Here is a 22212-nt window from a genome sequence, read left to right as displayed (position 1 = left end):
ATTTTCTTTCAAGCTGTACTGGAAATTATCTTCCCTTCTTTTTAAATTAGCAACTATCCTGCTGGTAAAGTAACTTCATAGCTGATTCCTTCTGCTATGTTAAAGTCACTTTATCAGGCAGTGATCCCTCCCCGTTGTTTTTTACTGTGCCACTTTTTTCTTTTTTTATGAGTGTAAGATTTTTCGTTAATTTCATTTGAACTAAACCCCTGATGGTCTTCTGTGAAAGCAAAAAGACAAAAGTACTGCTTTTTGGCAACATATTGATATGCTCCCTGTTTGTGGGTGTGCCTGTGAGCCTGTAGTTTAAGGGGTATCACCCTGTTTTAAAGCAAATTTTCTTTTTCAGATACACACTCGTCATTAAAGGTTTCTGCATGTAGCAGTAATAAGGATATAAGGAAATCTGCTGTCTTGGGCTGGCCACAGATTCACAGACTGTATTAATAGATAGGATTAGTGAAGAACAGGTCAGAAGGCTGCAAAGCTCCTGTCCCTTGAGATTTCCTTCTTTAGATCATTAGTCTCATTGAAGAGCTCTCTTCAATACAGGGAACAGAAACTGAGGAAAGGGCTGGAACCATTTTATTTCACCAGGACACACCAAAGAAAGGGCTATTTCTCGGTCACAATCTCCACTGAAAATGTCTGTCCAGTTTTCTTCACAGGCACCCTGGAGGAACAACAGCATCAGTTTTCTGAGCAGAGAGGCTGCCGTAACAGAGCAAGGAGAGACTATCATAGGTTTCTACCTACTGGCTTTAGGTATGTTCTCAGCTTGGGTGTGGAAGGAAGCTCCTAAGTAGAATCTGGTGTCAAGTTCAAAGTGATTCATTTGGGTTTCATCCCTAACAGAACAGGATGTTAGAAAATCAACTCGTCAGCTATTAGAAGACCACAGAGGTACAGCTTTCTTTTGTTAAAAGGAGATTAGTAACCAATCCAAAAATCTTGAGGGGAAAAAAAGTGTAGTCAAACCTGTAAACTTTAATGTTCACTAAACTTAATATGTAGGAAGATTTTAAAACTACCTTATCAGAAGTATGTGATACTGCTGTGTCTTCTCGTGTCTTGGTAACACTGAATTAATGTTCCGTGATTTCCAGTTTTGACTGCTGAAGGTTAGTTGGCATCCTCCTGCAGAGACAGAAAGTATGATTCTGTATTTTCAATTTCTTTTTAACTGTTTTCAACTTTTTTTTTATCTATTTGTACTGCTCTTACATTTGATGCACATAGAAATTAACTTCTTCAAACAGGATCTGTGAAAGATCAGAATACTAGAACATTATCCTGTGTTAGCAGCCACAATACCGTGTGTTTACTTTGGTCCTGCTACAAGGCAGCTACTGTAAGTGTATAATAAGGATTTGAAAGTGGCACCCAATATGAACTCACTTTGATCCCAACGCAATTTTGATTTGTTTGTTTAGATATTGTCTGTATGGGGCTGACTCATTGCAGGGTACAAGGAAACTTTATGAAATTCAAAAGAATGTATGGTTGCTAGGTAATCAAAATTTCCAACCATTTTTCTTCACAGGGAAACACGAGAAAATGTAAGAATTATTAAATCTGTTCTTCTAAGGAGCATATATAAAAATATTTCTGTTTTTAAATGATTGATCTGAACAGGTTTTTTCTAAGCTTATTACCTATTTCAAGTAGCTTATTAGATCTCAGCTTGTCCTTGAGAAAGGTCTATGTAGGTTACAATACAAAATACTAAGTACTGTAATAAGTTTACATGAGACACTTTTTACTTATAAGAACTAGTGGGGAAAAGGTTGTGCTTAGAACAAAAACAGAGATTCTAGTAGAAAAACATATGGCTTCTGTCTTAGGAGACTTAATTAAAAGAGAGGCCATAAGATAAATCAGACTTGTTCCAATTTATCCCCAATCTGTTCACATCTGTGTATCCCTTCATGAATGGCTGGGAAACGGCTGCAGCATCAGCTAAAGAATTAATCAGTTGCACTTAAGACTAGAAGGAACATCTTAGGTCAGCAAGGCCAGTCACCGGCTTGGGCGATGTATAGTCTCATTTACGAACCTATTATGCTCTGTCATATAACTGGCTAGGGTTTTTTTGGTGTTGCTACCACTTTTCCGACTGACAGCCTGTTCCTGATTTTGTTTCTCTGTTGAGTAGGACCCTTTCCATATACACTTAGCTAAAGTGATCACATCAAATTTATACTGGTTTTGTCACTGTTCATTTCTTTTTTCATTTTTTTCCCCCCTGCAGTAACACCTACAGCCAATCTGTTTTCCTGAAGGAGCAATCATACCCTGAAATCAACCTTTGCATTCCTATATTAAGCAAGGGTTGTTGGTTTTCAGTTTGGTTGTTTAGGGTTTTTTTTAATTATAATCTATTTTTATATAATCATACATATTTACTATGCATATAATTTATTTAGCTCCTGCCATAATATTGACCTCTTTTGCCCTGTCATCCCAGCCTATCACCTTTTACACTGTCTTTTACATCTTTATTTTTTAACTTATAGCCAGGGCCGAATGCTGCACCTAGGCAAGGTCTTGCCATTGCCATTCACAGTATTTACGCTTCCCCAGCTCTACTGATCCCTCTTAGTGTTGCCTCTTGTCGTGGTTTAAACCCAGTCAGCAACTCACAGCCATGCAGCTGCTTACTCACTCTCCACCTTATTCACCCCTCAGCTCCCGGAGGGATAGGGAGGAGAATCAAATGAATGTAACGGGTTGAGATAAGAACAGTCCAGTAACTGAGATGTAACACAAATCACTACTGCTACCACCAATAATAATAATAATGATAAGGGAAATAACAAGGGGAGAGAATACAACCTCTCGCCACCCACCAATTGATACCCAGCCGAACCTGAGCAGCAATCTAGCCCTTCCAGGTAGTTGCCCCCTGTTTATATACTGGGCATGACGTACTGTGGTATGGAATACCCCTTTGGCTAGTTTGGGTCAGGTGTCCTGTCTCTGTTTCCTCCCGGCTTCCCCTCCTCTGTGGTAGAGCATGAGACTCAGAAAGTCCTTGGTTGGAGTAAACGTTACTGAGCAACAACTAAAAACATCGGTGTTATCAGCGTTGTTCCCAGGCTGAAAGTCAAAACACAGCGTTGCACCAGCTACTAAGAAGGAGAAAAATGACTGCTACTGCTGAACCCAGGACACCTCTGCATCACGCTGGTAGTTCAATATCCTTCTATCAATTGACCAGCAGAGGTGTTTGCTGCTTTCTAATGGTTCCACACCTACTTCTTAAAATACTTATGTGCCTGAGCTTTTAGGTTGTTTATTAGATTTTGATTGCTATAGATCCTTCTGGCAAGTTTACAAGTGCTTGGCATGTCATAGCTGCTATTCTTGAAACTTACCTCTAGATGCAAGACTCAAGTTGCACTTCTTGTGCAGTGTATGTAACCAGTCCTCATGTCTTTTACTCCTCAAAGGTCTACTGCCACACTTTTGCAAGCACCAACCACAACAATTTCCAGCTGTTAGTTTTATGTACACCAATATCTCAGTCTATCTGGGGAGCAGAGATGTAGCAGAACAAAGTGCTCTGTTACACAAACACCCTTTCGCCCTTCTGGCAGCAGAGGCCAAAGGCCACTCTGTGTGTTACCTTCGCATACCTGCATTTCCTTAGGGATGTGGAAAGACAATCTGCATTTACAGTATTTGATGGGTACTTCCTTATACAAAATCCCAAAGATGTTCATATTTATTACTTTTGGGTTTTTATTGCCTTGGAAAACAGCTTCAGTGATTACACTTCTGACACTGCTACATGTTTTCTTCTCTTTTGAATCTAAGTACACCAGTGCAGTTTTTTGCGGATTTTGCTGTACATTTCCAGCACCAAAGGGCTGTATGTGGTTGGTGTTAACGCTTACCCAGAAGATGGGGTTCCTCTGAATCTCTTCACCTTCTCAGGGTAAAGTCCAAGCAAACTTTTTGAGTTTTGGGCAAGTCTTCCCACAGTCGCACATCTTGACAGAGGACGTGAATATCCAAGAGCCATGATCTAACACCTTTTGCTCAGATGAGGCCTCTTTATGTGTCCCCTTCTGGAAATTTTCATGTCATAGGTAGGGCAGATGTCATATGTGACAGACAAGACACCGATGTATGCGGCATACAACATACTCCAGCCAGGCTATAACAGATCCAAACAGGAGGGTCCTCAGCATACTGCATGGAAGCCTGAGCTCAAAGCCTGTGCTGGAATAGGTATCATATGCTAGTGTCACAAGCAAACCAGCATCAAACTGCATGAGTGCTTTCGGCAAATGCTGATGGATTTTGAAATCACTACAATACTTCTTGGCACATGACTCACCATTTCATCATTCTCCTTGCTAATGCTTTGGCCAGGGGATCAGCAAAGTGGTGGTGGGGGAAATGCAATGCCAATCCCAAAGCAATGAGCATCGTAGTGTTCTTAGAGGGGCTATCTGCAAGTGACAGCAGCTACTGGTTTAGGTCAGCTGCCTCAGAATCCCCTTTCTGAAGGCAACACTGTTTTCATCCTTCCCTTATATGAGCTCAGAACTGTCTTTGACAGAAAAATGAGAGCTTCTCCTACTGCTACCATTTCATCTTTTTGCCTAAGCCCTGAGGGGCCTGGTACCATGGAAAACTCTTGCATAGTTTAAATTATTAGGTGTGACTTAAAAGTTCTGTCTACAGCTGCTAGCTCAGTCAAACGTAGACCTGGGGGAAAAAGTTAAACCTTTCTTCGTCATAGTTATTAATTGGAATTCTCAAGTAAATCGTTCCTTTCTGCATTTATATGCAATTTGTTCTATGCTCATTTCCTCTATTTTCACAGTTAACTGGAACTGTTAGAGTGAATGCTTGGCATAAAAGGAAACTTTAAGTCAGTAGGAGATAATTTATTAGAGAACAGATTTTGACTCTTTGTGAGAGCTTATATCAGCAAACAATGCTGAGAGCATTACCAATCCCATTAGGAAACTGGAACAGACCACAAGACCCAAAGATACTTTTAAATTGCGTGTTTCCACATCGTAATAGTAAACTGTTATTTGACAAGTGACAGAATGAGTGCTATTTTGGGACATTGTTTGCCAGATAAATCTGAGAAGGTGGGAAAGGAAACAAGCTAGTCACAAAACATTCATCTACCAAAAATATTGCACTTATTGAACAAATAATCTCTCCACACTTTGTCAAGTCTAAAACGTGATGACTCTTCTCCTTGCCAAAATGGGCAATATGCCCTGGGTAAGATGATGTGTATGTATAATTAGCAGTGAAGACTAAAAATGAAGCAGGTTCACTTCACAGTTGCAGTAGTTAATAACAGCTTTGCAAATTCCCGAGATTTTATCCATTTTAAAGCTTTCTGGTCTGAAAATCATTTACAACAGGCCTCTTCAGATAGACATTAATGCTTGTGTGAAGGTAGTTAAATCAGTAATTCACTTCATTCATGCCTGCTCTATATATAGATGCTCAAGCCAGTTTCTGTCCTAGAGATAAAGTTATTTGCTGAAAGGAAAGCATAGCTTGTCTTGTGACACTGAGCCTTCACCTTTTGCCCTCATTTATTGAGATTGTCCACTTAAAGGTCCCTGTATATTTTAAACTGCTGATGGGTGTGTCATAACACCTATTTTTCTAATTTGTTCTTGCTAGGCTTTACAAGTAAAGGCCGTGCAACAATGTCTAATAAGAACAAGTCTAAGTACAAAGCATAATAACCTATCTTGTCTGGGCACAGATGCAATCATCTATTGGATGACTGGCTTGGAGCTATCAGTTCCCTTGTATCAAATTTAACTCTGCAAAAGTTATGACAAGTGCAAGGTCCTACACCTGGGTCGGAGCAATCCCAGGCACAGCTACAGATTGCGCAAAGAAGAGATTCAGAGCGGCCCTGCGGAGAAGGACTTGGGGGTGCTGGTCGATGAGAAAATGAACATGAGCTGGCAGTGTGTGCTTGCAGCCCAGAAAGCCAACCATATCCTGGGCTGCATCAAAAGCAGTGTGACCAGCAGGTTGAAGGAGGTGATCCTGCCCCTCTACTCTGCTCTTGTGAGACCTCACCTGGACTATTGTGTGCAGTTCTGGTGTCCTCAACATAAAAAGGACATGGAACTGCTGGAACAAGTCCAGAGGAGGGCCACGAGGATGATCAGGGGACTGGAGCACCTCCCATATGAAGATAGGCTGAGAAAGTTGGGGCTGTTCAGCCTGGAGAAGAGAAGGCTGCCTGGAGACCTCATAGCAGCCTTCCAGTACCTGAAGGGGGCCTACAGGGATGCTGGGGAGGGACTCTTTGTCAGGGTCTGTAGTGGCAGGACAAGGGGTAACGGGTTAAAACTTAAACAGGGGAAGTTTAGACTGGATATAAGGAGGAAATTCTTTCCTGTTAGGGTGGAGAGGCACTATAATGGGTTGCCCAGGGAGGTTGTGAGTGCTCCATCCCTGGCAGTGTTCAAGGCCAGGTTGGATGAAGCCTTGTGTGGGATGGTTTAGTGTGAGGTGTCCCTGCCCATGGCAGGGGGGTTGGAACTAGATGATCTTGAGGTCCTTTCCAACCCTAACTATTCTATGATTCTATGATTCTAAAACATAAATTGAATGTTAACAATAAAGTTGCATGCATCCTTGGGTGCTTATTTTTTGGTCAAATACCATCTCAGGTACATGAGAGGAAAATAGGGAATGGATGCTCAGCATGGAGTGATTTGGCAGAAACCTTTGTAAAACTCTTGTACTCCCTCTTAGCTATTCCTAAAGTTTAACAGTCTCTGTTCTCAGTCACTTCCATCAGAAAGATTTTTAATATCCCCAGACACTCTTGTTGGCTACTTTGTCAGTACTTTCTTTGCTCAGGCTGGCAGATAACATGCAGATACAGGACTTTTTTTGATAGGATTTTGGTTCCTGACTACCACCAGCTTGTTTGGCAGGCTTCCTGTGCCTCCCCTAAAAAGCATGGATAACAGCACCAACTTCCTTTGTGGAGCATCTGCAACATCTGTGGATTTAAATGGTTTATTAGGGGGTATTATTCTAGGACAAGGATTACTACTGAATTATATGAGGGCAATACAACATTTTTAATACTGCTGTCCATCCAATTCCTTCTACCTCCCGATGTCTGAAATGTAATACCAAGTACTTTTCTGTGTGTGTCAAAGGAGTAAGGTGATTCCTTAGATGTTCAATGTTTAACATTTATCAACAATCATTTAATTGATTGTTGGAGAGTTGGAGCACTTCTCCTGTGAAGACAGGCTGAGAGACCTGGGCTTCTTCAGCCTGGAGAAGGGAAATCTCAGGGGGGTATCTTAGAGTAGGCTTTCAACACCTAATGAGAGCCTATAAAAAATCTGGAGAGGGACTTTTTATGGTGAATGGCTTTAAACTGAAAGAGGGGAGGTTTAGATTAGCTATTAGGAAAAGATTCTTTATTATGAGGGTGGTGAGACACTGAACAGGCTGCCCAGAGAAGCGGTGGGTGCCCCATCCCTGGCAGTGCTGAACGCCAAGATCGATGGGGCTTTGAGCAACCTGGCCTACTAGAAGGTTTCCCTGCCCATGGCAGGTGGTTGGAACTAGATGAGCTTTTAAGGTCCCTTCCAACCCAAACCATTCTATGATTCTATGATATTGCCAGTCTCGTAGTAGCTATTCTCAGTCCTGTCCTGTGTTAAAAATCTTCAGTAATTATACATGATCTGTATTTTGCCACTTCAGAAGATCCAGCATCTCTTGATGAGCAGCCGTATCAGACAGTGTTACAGCTTATGAAGAAAATGTGGTGATTCCTCTCTGAACCTTATGTTGGGTGGAAGTGTTTAGTTTCTTCCTATCTGCTATTTTTAGTCTCTCAGCAACATTTTGACCTCTGTTGGAATCTGCCCTTTCTCACCAGGATTGCCTTAGGATGCTGGGGTTAGATTTGGGGTCTGGGTTTTATTTTTTTATTATATACTCTTGTGAGTGGCAGCTTGCAAATAAGAAAAATGAAACGAGGTCCCTCAGCTGTTTCTTTTCTATCCGCTGTTTCTGATGATAACAAGGCCTTACAGCACTTCAAAATCCAGAGGTTTCTCTCTGGGCTCTTGATCTCTCTGTGATCTACTCTGAGGCACATAACACCTGCAAAGCAGTTGAAGAGATCCCTGCCCTCGCTGAGAGTGTCAGAGCTATTGCTGGGCTTCCTCTGCATGGCATTTTCGAATTTTTCCCTGTTGTGATGTCAAGGTTTGGGGGAAGGAAGACGTTTGGTTCTTTCAGTTGGACCACTGGTTTTGTTACTCTGCAGTTTGCTGAGGATTGGGTTCCTCCAGGTTTCTTATCACAGTATTAATATGGTCTCCTACCCAGACAGATCTGACATTTTTGGGACTGGATATGCCAGTGCCGGTTCTCCACCTGCTTTGGTTGAAAAGATTGTGCCTACCTGCAGAAATCATATTTGCTCTGTAAACTTATCTCCCTCAATGGTTCCATCATCCCCAACCTCATTGTGCGAATGTAGTTCAAAAAAATTTTCACAAATACTGTGTCTGTTGCCTCCATCTAAAAAATTTATTGTATTTTTACATGATGTTTTGCTTAATTTCTTCCTTAAGATACTTTAAATGAAAACTCCCTCACCCTCCAGGCTGGGGGAATTGGCTCTGCAAGTTCCCAGGAGGTGCAGGTATCTTACACTGTAAGAGTAGCCCTCTTATCCAATACACTGTATGGACAAAATTTTGCTATTTACAAAGGAGATGCCATTTTATTTTGTGTGCCATTTTAAAAGCACTGTGTCTTCATATTGACAGGGAAATTATTTCCATGCCTACTGCCTTGAAAATTGTCTTGCTTTACAAAAGGTAGAGATGACATACAAAAGCAATGAAACCACCAAGTTTGCACTGCGGACTACCCTAATGCGTTCTCAAAGCTGCCATCCTGCAGTGCCCTGCTCTGCCTATTTATAATACCTAGACTCAGACAGAAGTCAGAAACAATCCCTGACTTAAAGTGCATGCAGCCATTCGAAATGAGACTTGATTAAGAAACATTGTCACCTAGTGGCCAGAATAAGTTGTATTTATTATTGTTGATCTTATCCTTATAACGAGATATATATAAAATATATGTATGTATTTCAGTGTATCATTGCACCAGAGACTATTTCTGATTAATACCATATACCAACATGTCATCTCTTCCCAGTTTAAAAGCTCTTTAGTAAATTATGTTTCCTCCCCTCCCTTCCAAGCTGAGGCAGCCCAGCAGCAAATTGCTGGGTTCCTGACATATGGGGTTGTTGATGCTTCCTGAAGGAAGGCAGCTGCCCTCTTGCTACAACATCAAACCTATCAGACATCTTTCATCTTGTGAACTCCTTTCAATATCCAGAGACGCTGTGCAATGCCATCATGCTGCAGGCACTCAAAGGAGGTGGTGTTTTGCTCTAAGTTGCCAAGGTAAAGTGAGGCCACCTATGTCAGCAGTGGCAGATAAGAGACACTGGGGAGCTGGTGCTGCCCAACCTGCTGCCCCACTCCAGCAGCTGCCCTGGAAACATCCCCTTCACTGGCTGTACCCCATTTTCAATACTGAGCCTGATGCTTATGAGTAAACATTTTGTTAGAAGTCATATGATTCTGCATGTCTACATCATTCAAAAAAGTGGGATGCATACTAATCAAGATCTTGCAGTGATGGGTGGGACAATAGCCATGCACATTTGGAAATTCTAGGTCTCTCCAACAAGAAATAGGCTGACTCTTCCCAGATTTGCAGTTAGCTCCCTTTCATTTTCTTCATGTAACTGGATACGTACATGTCAGGCATTTCTCTTTCTGGACAGTAAAAGAAAACACAACATTCTTTAAAAATAAATAAGGACTTCAAAGCTTTCAAAAGGTCTGTTCTAAATGTTTTCTTCATATAAATTGCCAGGTGTTTGACTGAAAAGTATTCCTATCAGTTTTGCTGCAAGGAGATCACAGGGTGTTCTAAGAGAAGAAACTTAATCGTATTAAGCTGCATTTCGAGAGAGAGGATCCGTAAAGCAGCTCTCTGGCTATATGTATGAACTTTTCATGTCCCTTGTCACAAGCAATGCACCTAAACAACTGCAGCTTTTTGCAGATTGTTTGTAGACCCTTCTCTACTCTACCCATCTTTCCTCCTTCCTTTTTCTCCCAGCTGTTAACGTTTCATGAGTTTCATCTATCTAGCTAAGAAAAAAACCCACTTCTCTAGGCCCTTAAATGGTAGATCTTTGACAAATGCAGAAGCAGCTCTTCATGTTTATTCTGTTTTATTGACAGATTTATTCACTTATTTCTGCTTCTGAAATGTACCCAGATACTTAAAGAGGCTGCATGCATAGGTTTTCCAATGGATAATCTGGTTTAATATGTTTCTAATGAAACAAAAAGAAGAGACATCACGCATTTACATATTGAATTGTTTCTTGCTTCATGTGCTTTTTGATTGATAGATTTTTATTTTTTTCCCCCCAGGTTGGCTGTCCTGGTTTGGAAATAGCATTGTGATTTTTGTTCTATATAAACAAAGACATCTTCTGCAGCCCACTGACTACCTCACATTTAACTTGGCAGTGTCAGATGCTAGTATCTCTGTGTTTGGTTATTCACGAGGGATCATTGAAATCTTTAATGTCTTCAGAGATGATGGCTTCATTATTACATCGATATGGACTTGCCAGGTAAGACAGGATTACACTTAATTGGACAAAATAGGTGTAGCTACTTGTGTGTATATGCTGTATATATATATATGTATATGCTGGTTATTACCAGACAGGTCCAAAAGGGTGAAAAGAAGTACTAACTGACCTTCCAAAAGGACAGTATTCTTTTCTGTTACACCCAAAAATCTATGCATTTGTTCCATGTTTGAACAATTTTCAGTGGGTTTTTTTTTTGTTTATCTATTTGCAATAGTTCCTATTAGTTTGGGAGTTTACTTCATGGCATAACTCCCACTCGTGTTGGAAAGATAAGGAGTAGGCAGTGTTTATTTTCAGCCCTTCTGAAGTCAACATGGTTGTTTGCCCTGTAACATTTGACTTAAAGCAATGTAAACTCCTCCTTGACAAGGCATGTAGAGCAAAACTTCCATGCAGTATGTGGGTATACCTATATATTTTATCATACATCGTCTTGTACTAAATCAGTTGTCACTCTTCAATCTTACCCCTAATACTTGGTTCATTTGTTACCTGTGGTAGGATGAGTGACTTAACTCTATGGCACAGTCATCTCTGAACTTTGAGGCAGCTTTTTATTGGAGAACTCAGAAAATGTTATTGGTGTTAATTCTGAAACACATCTGCATAGTCTGAAGATAAACACATCCTATGGATAGATAGTCACATGCCTGGCTCCCTGGTGCTTTCAATAACAACTGTGAGAAAGATTATGATTATACTTTGTGTGTCTGTTTCACAAGGGGATCAAAATCTGAAGATGACAGGATAGCCTACGGCAGCAGCCTTACAGCTTTCGTCCATGGTGCCTCTGCCTGGGAGTCCCTCTTTGGCTGACCAAGCTATTTAGAGTCTTGTTGAAATGATCTGGCTTTTTTTTTTTTTAGATGTAGAGAGACTGGAATAGAAGTGTGCTTGAATTTAATGTGATGGAGGTGAGCTTAATCTTGCTGTGCTTGAAGTGCAATAATAAGATATATTCCAGCTGCTCCAGCCAAAGAGCCGGCTTCAATTGGAGCTCGGCTCAGATGCCTCTATACAAAAGCCCGTAGCATGAGGAACAAACAAGAGGAATTAGAGATGTGTACACGTCTATGGGAGTATGATATAATAGGCATCACAGAAACATGGTGGGGATGGCTCCTATGACTGGAGTGTTGGAATGGAAGGTTACAGGCTCTTTAGAAAGGACAGGCCTGGCAGGTGGTGGGGGGGGAGTTGCCCTTTATGTTGGGGATAGGCTGGAGAGTATGGAACTCTGTCCAGGGACAGGTGAGCAGTTTACAGAGAGTTTGTGGGTCAGGGTTAAAGGGAAAAGAGCTATGGGAGACATTACTGTGGGGATCTGTTACAGGCTGCCTGATCAAGGAGAACCTGTGGATGAAGCACTCTACAGACAGATAGGAAAAGCCTCATGCTCGCAGGCCCTTGTTCTCATGGGGGACTTCAACCACCCTGACATCTGTTGGAATGATGGCACTGCACGGCACAAGCAATCCAGGAGGTTCCTCGATTGTGTGGAAGACAACTTCCTTCTGCAAGTAATAGAGGAGCCGACAAGGAGAGGTGCCATGCTTGACCTTGTGCTCACCAACAGGGAAGGGTTCATTGAGAATGTGGTGCTCCAGGGCAGTCTTGGATGCAGCGATCATGAGATGGTAGAATTTGAGATCCCCAGGACAGTGAGAAGAACGTGTAGCAAGCTCACTGCGCTGGACTTCAAAAGAGCAGACTTTGGCCTCTTCAGGAACCTGCTTAGTAAGGTTCCATGGGATATAGCCCTGGAGGGCAGGGGGACCTAAGACTGTTGGTTGATATTCAAGGATCACCTGCTACAAGCTCAGGAGTGCTGCATCCCAACTAGAAGGAAGTGTGCAGGAGGGACAGGAGACCTCCTTGGATGAATAAGGAGCTGCTGAGGAAAATTCAAAGGAAAAAAGGGGCTTATATAAAATGGAAGCAAGGACAGGTGGCCTGGGTAGAGCACAGGGATGTTGTCCGGGAAGCTAGGGACCAGGTTAGGAAGGCTAAGGCCCAGTTAGAACTAAACTTGGCCAGGGATGTTAAGGATAACAGGAAGGGATTCTACAGGTACATAGCAAACAAAAAACAGACTAGGGACAACATAGGCCCCCTGAGGAAGCTTTCGGGAGAACTGGCTACACAGGATTTGGAGAAGGCTGAGGTTCTGAATGACTTCTTTGCCTCGGTCTTCACTGGCAAAGACTCTGACTGCACCACCCAGGTCTTAGAAGGTAGATGCAGGGACTGTGAGAATGAGGACCTTGGGCCCACTGTAGGAGAGGATCTGGTTCGAGACCATCTCAAAAATCTGAACATGGACAAGTCCATGGGACCTGATGGAATCCATCCGCAAGTCCTGAAGGAGCTGGCAAATGAAGTTGCTAAGCCACTGGCCATCATATTTGAAAAATCATGGCAGTCAGGTGAAGTTTCCGATGACTGGAAAAAGGGAAATATAACCCCCATTTTCAAGAACGGGAAAATGGAAGACCCGGGGAGTTACAGACCAGTCAGTCTCACCTCTGTGCCTGGCAAAATCTTGGAGCACATTCTCCTGGAAGGCATGCTAAGGCACATGAAAAACAAGGTGCTTGGTGAGAGCCAACATGGCTTCACAAAGGGGAAATCCTGCCTGACCAATTTGGTGGCCTTCTATGATGGGGCTACAGAACTGATGGACAGGGGTAGAGCAGTTGATGTCATCTACCTGGACTTGTGCAAAGCGTTTGACACTGTCCCACACAACATCCTTCTCTCTAAATTGGAAAGATATCAATTTGATGGATGGACCACTCGGTGGATAAAGAACTGGCTGGATGGCCGCACACAAAGTGTTGTGATCAATGGCTCAGTGTCCGGCTGGAGACCGGTAACAAGTGGTGTCCCTCAGGGATCGGTGTTGGGACCAGTCTTGTTTAACATCTTCATCGCTGACATGGACAGTGGGATTGAGTGCGCCCTCAGCAAGTTTGCCGATGACACCAAGCTGTGTGGTTCAGTTGATACTCTGGAGGGAAGGAATGCCATCCAGAGGGACCTTGACACACTTGTGAGGTGGGCTGATGCCAACCTTATGAAGTTCAACCATGACAAGTGCAAGGTCCTACACCTGGGTCGGAGCAATCCCAGGCACAGCTACAGATTGGGCAGAGAAGAGATTCAGAGCGGCCCTGCGGGGAAGGACTTGGAGGCGCTGGTCGATGAGAAAATGAACATGAGCTGGCACTGTGCGCTCGCAGCCCAGAAAGCCAACCATATCCTGGGCTGCATCAAAAGCAGTGTGACCAGCAGGTCGAAGGAGGTGATCCTGCCCTTCTACTCTGCTCTTGTGAGACCTCACCTGGACTATTGTGTGCAGTTCTGGTGTCCTCAACATAAAAAGGACATGGAACTGTTGGAACAAGTCCAGAGGAGGGCCACAAGGATGATCAGGGGACTGGAGCACCTCCCGTGTGAAGATAGGCTGAGGAAGTTGGGGCTGTTCAACCTGGAGAAGAGAAGGCTGCCTGGAGACCTCATAGCAGCCTTCCAGTACCTGAAGGGGGCCTATAGGGATGCTGGGGAGAGACTCTTTGTCAGGGACTGTAGTGGCAGGACAAGGGGTAACGGGTTAAAACTTAAACAGGGGAAGTTTAGACTGGATATAAGGAGGAAAATCTTTCCTGTTAGGGTGGTGAGGCACTGGAATCGGTTGCCCAGGGAGGTTGTGAGTGTTTCATCCCTGGCAGTGTTCAAGGCCAGGTTGGATGAAGCCGTGTGTGGGATGGTTTAGTGTGAGGTGTCCCTGCCCATGGCAGGGGGGCTGGAACTAGATGATCTTGAGGTTCTTTCCAACCCTAACTATTCTATGATTCTATGATTCTAAGTGCCTTTGCAAGGAGAGCCATCAGTAATATATTTGGGGTACCAGTTAGGTTGTTGGTCAGGGTGCTTTAAGTAATCTTATTCGAATTCCCCAGTTTAAAACATAATTCATTTGTAAAGTATGGACATCAAGAAAAGTTTTAAGGTATTGGGATCCAAAGATTTTTTTCAAGACATTAATAATGGATTGGCTTTTCTAAAGATTCTGATTTCCAAAATGTTAAAATTTCTCCTTTGGTAATCCTCTGTAAAAGTTAACATCATTTCAAATAGGAACTGATACTGTATTAATAGTAACCCGGAGAAGCCATTTTGTACTCTGAATTAATAGTTTGAACTGGTTGTGACTTGTTGTGGTGTTGAGCTGGTTGTGGCTTGTTGAGAGAAAATCATGTAGGATTCCTGTTTCCATCAAGATTTTGTTCTGTGCTGGGGTGGGAGGGATGTCTCAAAAGCATGTTTAAACCCTGGCATCCATCTTTGTGATTATTAAGCTTGACAAAAAAGAAGTCAGGGGTGAAAAAGTAACTTATGGAAATAGAGTGGTTTGGGGTTTAGGAATAATATTGTACAGAAATAGTAGGAAGCTTCTGTACAAAAAAAAAGATGCTAATGTTTCTGTGTGTGTGGACAGCCAGCACAAAGGTCATTTTAAAAATGTTCAACGTTGAACAGCAGTAGGGGTTTGATTGCTTGGGTTTTAGCATTTATAAAATGTAACACATTGGTAATCCTACCAGAATGTGCCTCACATCTGGAACATGAGTGAGGAGCATGGTGCCAGGAAAGTAAAGCCCATGCTTTCTGTCACATCTCTCTGATGGCAGTGTCTCTTGTTAACCTCACCGTACTCAAGCTCCTCTGCAAGTAGCTGGGGTGACAATCTGAGCTGTTGCACACAAGGACACAGCTCTTTCCTTAGCATGGCCAATGTGTTTCCCCTTACTCGGTTTGTTTTGCTGCGTCCAGAGGATGGACTTGTCTTTCTGTCATTGTCCATTTCGCTACACATTTGCTCTTATTTGATCAGTCAGCTCCTGCTGCCAGGTATGCTTAGGGAAACTTTATTTTCCCAAGCTAACCTGTCATTTCTGTTTATGAAGAAATGTCATGAGCTCACCTTACTTAATCCACCTAACTATTTTCCTTTTCTGACTCTGGCATCCTTTTGTACCCTCGGGTAATACTTGTCAAAATTAAGGTTCACCATTCTCAGGTGCCCCAGTTAGAGGCAGTGGGGAGAAAACAGGCAAAGACTACTTCTCTTTCAAAACAGCTTAGTCTGTGAAAACACTCTGCAACAAAAGATGCATCTCCAGCTAAAAGGACCATCTCACAGCATACTTGATGAATAGAACAGAATATGCGCTCCTGTTCTCCTCTGAATGGAAGAAACACCACTATTCTTCCCCATGCCAAACATTATTTTTCTCTTTGGAGGTCTGACAAAGCTCTCCTCTCACAAATGAGGTCGCAGGTAGATCTGTATACAAACACTGCCCCTGCTGAATGCTGTGTATGGATTTAGTTTTCCAAAGGTGGCTTTTGGACTCTGCTTTCACCTCTTGTTTATCCCTTCCCTGCTTTAACACTGTGTTGTAGTCCTGATCTGGACAGTCAGTCTCTAACACACAATTGGTTTAACCTCTGGTAATATTATCAGTAAGTAAACTAGTTTATATAGTAAAGTTCAAGTCAGGGAATGCAAGCTAGTGACCAACAGCCGTCTGTTCCCCTACTGACCATATTCCAGTGAAAAGCCACCTCAGGATATATTTTTGTCCTTCTCATGTTTTTTATTCTCATGTTCTGCTGAATTAGAATTTTCACTGAAACCTGCAAATAACATTATGTACAAATGTTCTTACATGTAGAGAAACATTCATACTCTGCAGGTAAACACCACAGTTTCTTCTAAATCTTATAAATCAATCAACAGAAAGTTTTCCTTGTATTTCTTAATCATAGAATGGTTTGGTTTAGAAAGGACCTTAGAGATCATCTAGTTTCAACCCCCCTGTCACAGGCAGGGATACCTTATACTAGACCAGGTTGCTCAAAGCCCTATCCAACCAGGCTTTCATGTGGTAAATACAAAAGATGCAGGCTTCAGGAAGGCTCTAAATATAGGGGAAGGATTATAAGATATCTGACCCCCACAGGTGCATTGCAGTCATGTCAGAAACCGAAAAGTGGGCTGTGGGGTGCCTTAGAATTTGAAATCTTTCATAATCCTGGCACTTCAGTTTAAGGCTTGTTCCACTAATTTACATTTTTTTCTTTTTTTTTCCTTTTTTTTTTTTTTGTGGTTGCTATTTTGACATTAATTTTACAAATACATAAGAATTTTATTATGAAGGTCAAGAAAATTGACTGCTCTTATGAACTCTGTTGGTATAAGCTTCTTCCTTTAAAAAAATTGCTTATTTCTGAACTGTTTCTTATGAATAAGATGTAAATCGGCTGTACTCAGCAGAGGAAGATGTAGTTAGTCTCCATGTCATGGTACCATCACAGACATACCCACTGCCACTGACATGCTGGCTGACTCTATTATCACAGATGCACTCACCTCACTAACAGTGTGGGTATCCCCAGTCTATCTGGCCAGGCAGGTGGTGACAGAGCATCCCCAGCCAGATTCAGCTCTGAACAGCCTCAGGAGGAGCAAAAAAAAAACCCCAGCAATGTTCAGCTTTGAGGTATTAGTGAGCACCACAGTAACCTGCCTGGCAGGATTCAGCCCGCGCTGCCTCTGTCTCTGCAGCCTGGCCTCACCATCCCACTAAGTGCCAGGCTGGAAGAACCTGACTTCACTCTCTTTGGCTGAAGCTGCATTGTGCTGTGCAGAATAATAAAGCCACCAAGGGAGCAGAAGAGAGACTGAGAAATGACTGTCTCACCGTGTGGTTTGGTTTACTACACAGCAGTGAGGAAGCCTGGTTTTGAATCCTGCAGAGCTTAATGCTTTGATGCTTTATACAGCACTTCTATATTTCTGTCTGGCATACCCTGGACAGAAACAACTGGCAATGCAGTGATCAGCCACAAGCCCCACACTGCATGCATGTACTGTTTTATTTGGTTATGCCTAACACATCTGTGCACAGTATGCTTGAGAGCACCAGACCTGTGGCATGTGTGCATCCTGAAAGGGTACAGAGTGGCCAAGAAGTCCAAAATTCCCTAGATGTGCAAGACTTGGTGTGTGTCCATTGAGGAGTACATGACCCATGGAAATGTCTGGGATTTCTTGCACTTTAGCAGACTTTTCCAAATCATGGTGGTATAGCTGACCAAGTTGCCAGCTGAAATCCCAGATAAATGGGGATCTTTAAGAAAAGCTACGGTAGTTGTGCAATAGCCCTGCTTTAACAATGCTGCTGTTGGTCAAGGAGGGTTGCCCTCCTGCCAGTTGGTGTCTGACCATCCATGTAGGGAGTTTCTCTTTGCCTCTGGCCCTGGTATTTGCTCTAAAGACAGTGGAGCATCCCCACATGATGAATACCGTTGGGGCTTATGTTCCTAGGTAGGTGAAGTGAATCTGGGCACTTTTGATGGAGAAAAGTAAATCCAGCTCTCCCACAGTGACCCTGATTAATTTTCTAAAGGTCTTCCACAGGTGAGGGAAGGATATGGCTGTGAATACTAAGGAATGAGAATCTTTGTAGGCTGGAATAAGGTATTAAAAACCAAAAGGGAGTTGAGATATGCCCCTCACCTTGTTTTGTTGGCTACTTCAGGAGCCTCATTTGCTTACCCACTTTTCCATGCTTGATCTAGGAGCCAAACTTGGAGCCACAACTTTCCTTGCACCACGCAAGTGACCTGCAAAACTGAGCAAGGTGACCCTTACCCTCTTTTGTAGATTCAGTTTCCAGTCACTGCTTCCCGCTAGTACATAAAAAATCCAGCATTTTTTGATGTTATTAAATGTTTAGAGGTTTTGTTGTAACAAAATGTTCTGTAAATTTTCTGCTAAATCAAAAACCCTAAAGGCATTTATATTGTTTTATAAATAGATTTGAAGGACATCAATTTCTGTCTATCTAATATAATTGGTAAACCCAAGCAACTGTTGGCTTAGCTAGAGTACTGACTCATTTGACTCAGTTTGTGATTTTATGCATTTGAAAATGCCAAGATAGGGTTTTGGTATTACTGTATGTAATACAGTATTCCCCCACATTCTGGGTGAGATGACTGACCAGTGGTAACTCAGCAGTAAGTATGACCAGGTAATAAAAGCAATGTTAGATGGAAAGGACCAAAATGAAACCTCACAGGCTTCCTTTCTCCTACCTTCCCAGTATTGGGGAGATTATTGAAGAAAAGTGAAGACAGCATCCATGCCCAGTATCCACGTGCAGCAGATAACCACCTATTCATGTTGCTCCATCATCCATTCATTTTTTGTTTCACCAAATCATTCTGCTTCCCACTCACTCGACATGTAACAAGCACTCTTCCCGTATATGTTTCACCTCCACCTCTGCCTCGCATTCTCCCCCAGCAGCCATCCCTGTGAGTAACCCCACTCACCAAAGAGCTCTTGCTCATAAAACCCAAGCAAATCCGCAAGCTGTTCATCTTTAGCAACATTCATTGACACAGATAGAAGTTTGGTCCCACTCATCGTCCCTTGCAGCTAGCTATGAGGAGATGTAATGGTGGTTGCTGTAAGTGTCTGCCTGCATCTGAGAGTACTTGACTGTTCTTCCAATTTTTTCCTACTCTCTCTCCCTGTTGGAACAGTCTGTGCAGACACACCTTGAGTTCACTAGTACTCATGTGCAGTAGAGCCAGAACACATGCTACAGGAGTACCTTTGCCCTCAGCGTGGCTTTCAGTGTCAGGCTAACTTTGGCAGAGGTTTCCAATCCAAAGACTGAGCTAGACCAAAGAAGCTAGGTCAGACTTGGCATGGTGTAACAAGTCTTGCAGTATCCCTGTGTCAAAGCATGTAATTCTAAGATTGAGGCTTTGATGGAAGAACACAGATTTTTTTTTTTTTCTCTCAAATTTTAATAGTGCAGCTACGTCTGCTTAGTTGAAAAATGCTTAGCTATCTACCTATAAGATGCCAAAAGAAATAAAGTTGAATATAAAAACTGGGTGAACTAGTAGCTATTGACTATCCTAGCACAGTACTGTAGTGTGATATTGCTGGGATTTTACTTATATATAGCTTATCATTTCTGACTTTTTAGTAAGATGAAAATAACTCAAAGTCACACCATGGAATGGGCACTAAGAGCATTAACAGATAAAACAGGTGTTAAAGGTGCTGAAGAAAAGCTGTGCAACATTAGCTTTGTATTCAGCTCACCTTAGCATACTGATTCACTGTGAAATGTAGGATATGGAGACTGATCTAGAAAACAAAATAGAAAAAAAAAAAGAGTGCCTGTGCTGTGCTAAAAAAAAATCTTCCTCTCCCAGATATGTTTTTCTGGGAAAAAATAATATATATATTTATATATATATCTCAAATATGAACACTAGAATGTATTCTCATTCTTGTTTCCTTGCATAACTGAGATTTGGATACTGAAAAAATTTACAGAGATATTAATCTTCCCTGTTTCTTTATTTCTGGTCCACCTTGTTATAATCTTGAAAAGCACACTGCAGTCAAAAAGGTAAAAGAAACTCACATAGACATCTGTGAGCTAAATTTTAATAAGAAAAATACTTTGTCTGCAGGGAAGGGAGGGAAAACCATGCCTTTGCGCAAACAGAATCATTAGCAACACAGAAGATCATTTCAGTGTAACTAATATGACTGTAGGGAAGTTATGCCAGTTTTCATTAGTCATGAATTCTCTCTCATTTTCCTGTAAATTATTATTTCTGCAGCCAATTGAGACAAGTTAGGGAAATTATGTATTTGGTACTTAAAAAATTATGAATGCTTAAACTATTAATTTCCTTGTATAACAAGTGTGACATAGGCCCTCCCATGCCACCCAAGCACTGTGTCAAACCACACACGGCTTTATTTGTTGCCTGATAGTGCTCCTACAGAACCAGGAATTTTCAAAGCCTAAACTTTGATTCCTGCAATAGCTTTTCCTCTAAGAGCACTTTGAAATATCCTTTTCTTGCTTCTTTATGTGGAAAATAGTAGCCTTCCTCCATCTTCTGTCCTGATGTGTGTTTCTAAGAGATGAAAATTTTTCTCTCAAAAAATGCTGTCCATCACTTACCTTCATAATTCAAGATCTTCTCATCACAAGGTTGAACAATTCATATTCTACTGGCAGTTCCTGTGTTCCCTGTGTGCCACATCCTCTCACTGACCTTTAACCTAAATTTGATAGGAAACTTAAATATCACGCTGATAGTATCTTTAAGTATCTTAAATATTTCCTACCTCACATTTACTCATCTTCTATTTCACATATATTAAGTCAGTATTCTGCTAGTGTGTAGGAAGCAATTTGTGTCCTGACTCGGATCCTATACTGACTGAATGACAAGATCCAGGATTTCCACACCACTGTTCCTGCAGAAAGGACATTGCACCTAGTGACTTTCCAGATAGCTCTTTTAATACCAATAACCTCTATTTTTTACACATCCTTCCACGCTCTCCCTGGGTTACTAAGACTCCTTGGCAATGTGTGTGACTCTCCTGTTAGGAGCTCGGAGGTCCAGCTTACCGTATGCAGTTGTGATGTGAAAGCCCTTACAGCTCATTCTCAGTTTAGGACTATAAAAAAATTCTTGGGATTAATCAGTTACCTTCTGTTTCAGATCAGCCTTCTTAGGATCAGCCTAAGAGATCTCCTAGTAGCCATGCAGTTTTTCTGGCTTTCAGGAACATAGCATGCTCTTGTCTTGGCACCTTAATGGCTGAGCTGTCACACCAACCTGCCCTGAATTGTGCTTAGGAGCTTTGTGAGCAGAAGAATCAGTTCAGCGGTAGGCACTCAGCCAGCAGTCAGAGATGACCTTGTACTAACAGGATGGTGGCTACGTAAGCAGATTCTTTTTTCCTGGGAAACAACACAGATGACTGTACTTTGGAGAACTTGGAGGGTCACTTGTAATCTCTAGGCTGTCCTGACAGAGCCTGTGAACAGCCTTTGCTTCTCCTGGGATGGGTGTAAGCCTCCAGAAACATTTACAATGATATTTTGAAAAGGCAAAGATGTAGTTCTTTAAAAAGCATGACTTTAATCTGGTGTTAATGGATCTCAGTTTTTGGGGTAGTATCACCACACGTCACAGAGCCAATCTTTGATTTCTGTGGAAATGTAAATATGAGACAGGTGACTATCACAGAATCACAGAATCCCAGGGGTTGGAAGGGACCTCAAAAGATCATCTAGTCCAACCCCCCCATCACACAGGAACTTGTCCAGGCGGGCCTTGAATATCTCCAGTGTAGGAGACTCCACAACCCCCCTGGGCAACCTGTTCCAGTGCTCTGTCACTCTTACAGTAAAGAAGTTCTTCCTGATGTTAACGTGGAACTTCCTATGTTCCAGTTTACACCCATTGCCCCTTGTCCTATCACTGGATATCACTGAAAAAAGCCTAGCTCCATCATCCTGACACCTACCCTTTACATATTTGTAAACATTGATGAGGTC

At 42.2% G+C, this 22212-nt stretch overlaps 1 protein-coding gene across 1 annotated transcript in view; it reads left to right on the top strand.

Annotated features, from left to right (window-relative positions):
- The first annotated feature begins 644 nt into the window (after positions 1-644).
- Positions 645-22212, top strand: part of LOC136014265 (opsin-5-like) — a 33981-nt gene continuing 12413 nt past the window's right edge. The window contains exons 1-2 of the mRNA XM_065679059.1: positions 645-765; positions 10515-10720. Coding sequence (XP_065535131.1) covers positions 645-765; positions 10515-10720 — 327 coding nt within the window. The remainder of the gene's footprint in view (positions 766-10514; positions 10721-22212) is intronic.

Source organism: Lathamus discolor, chromosome 5, assembly GCF_037157495.1.
Source record: "Lathamus discolor isolate bLatDis1 chromosome 5, bLatDis1.hap1, whole genome shotgun sequence".
NCBI classification, from domain to species: domain Eukaryota; kingdom Metazoa; phylum Chordata; class Aves; order Psittaciformes; family Psittacidae; genus Lathamus; species Lathamus discolor.
The sequence above is the reverse complement of the archived record's forward strand: the minus strand, read 5'-3'. Positions and strand labels throughout refer to the sequence as shown.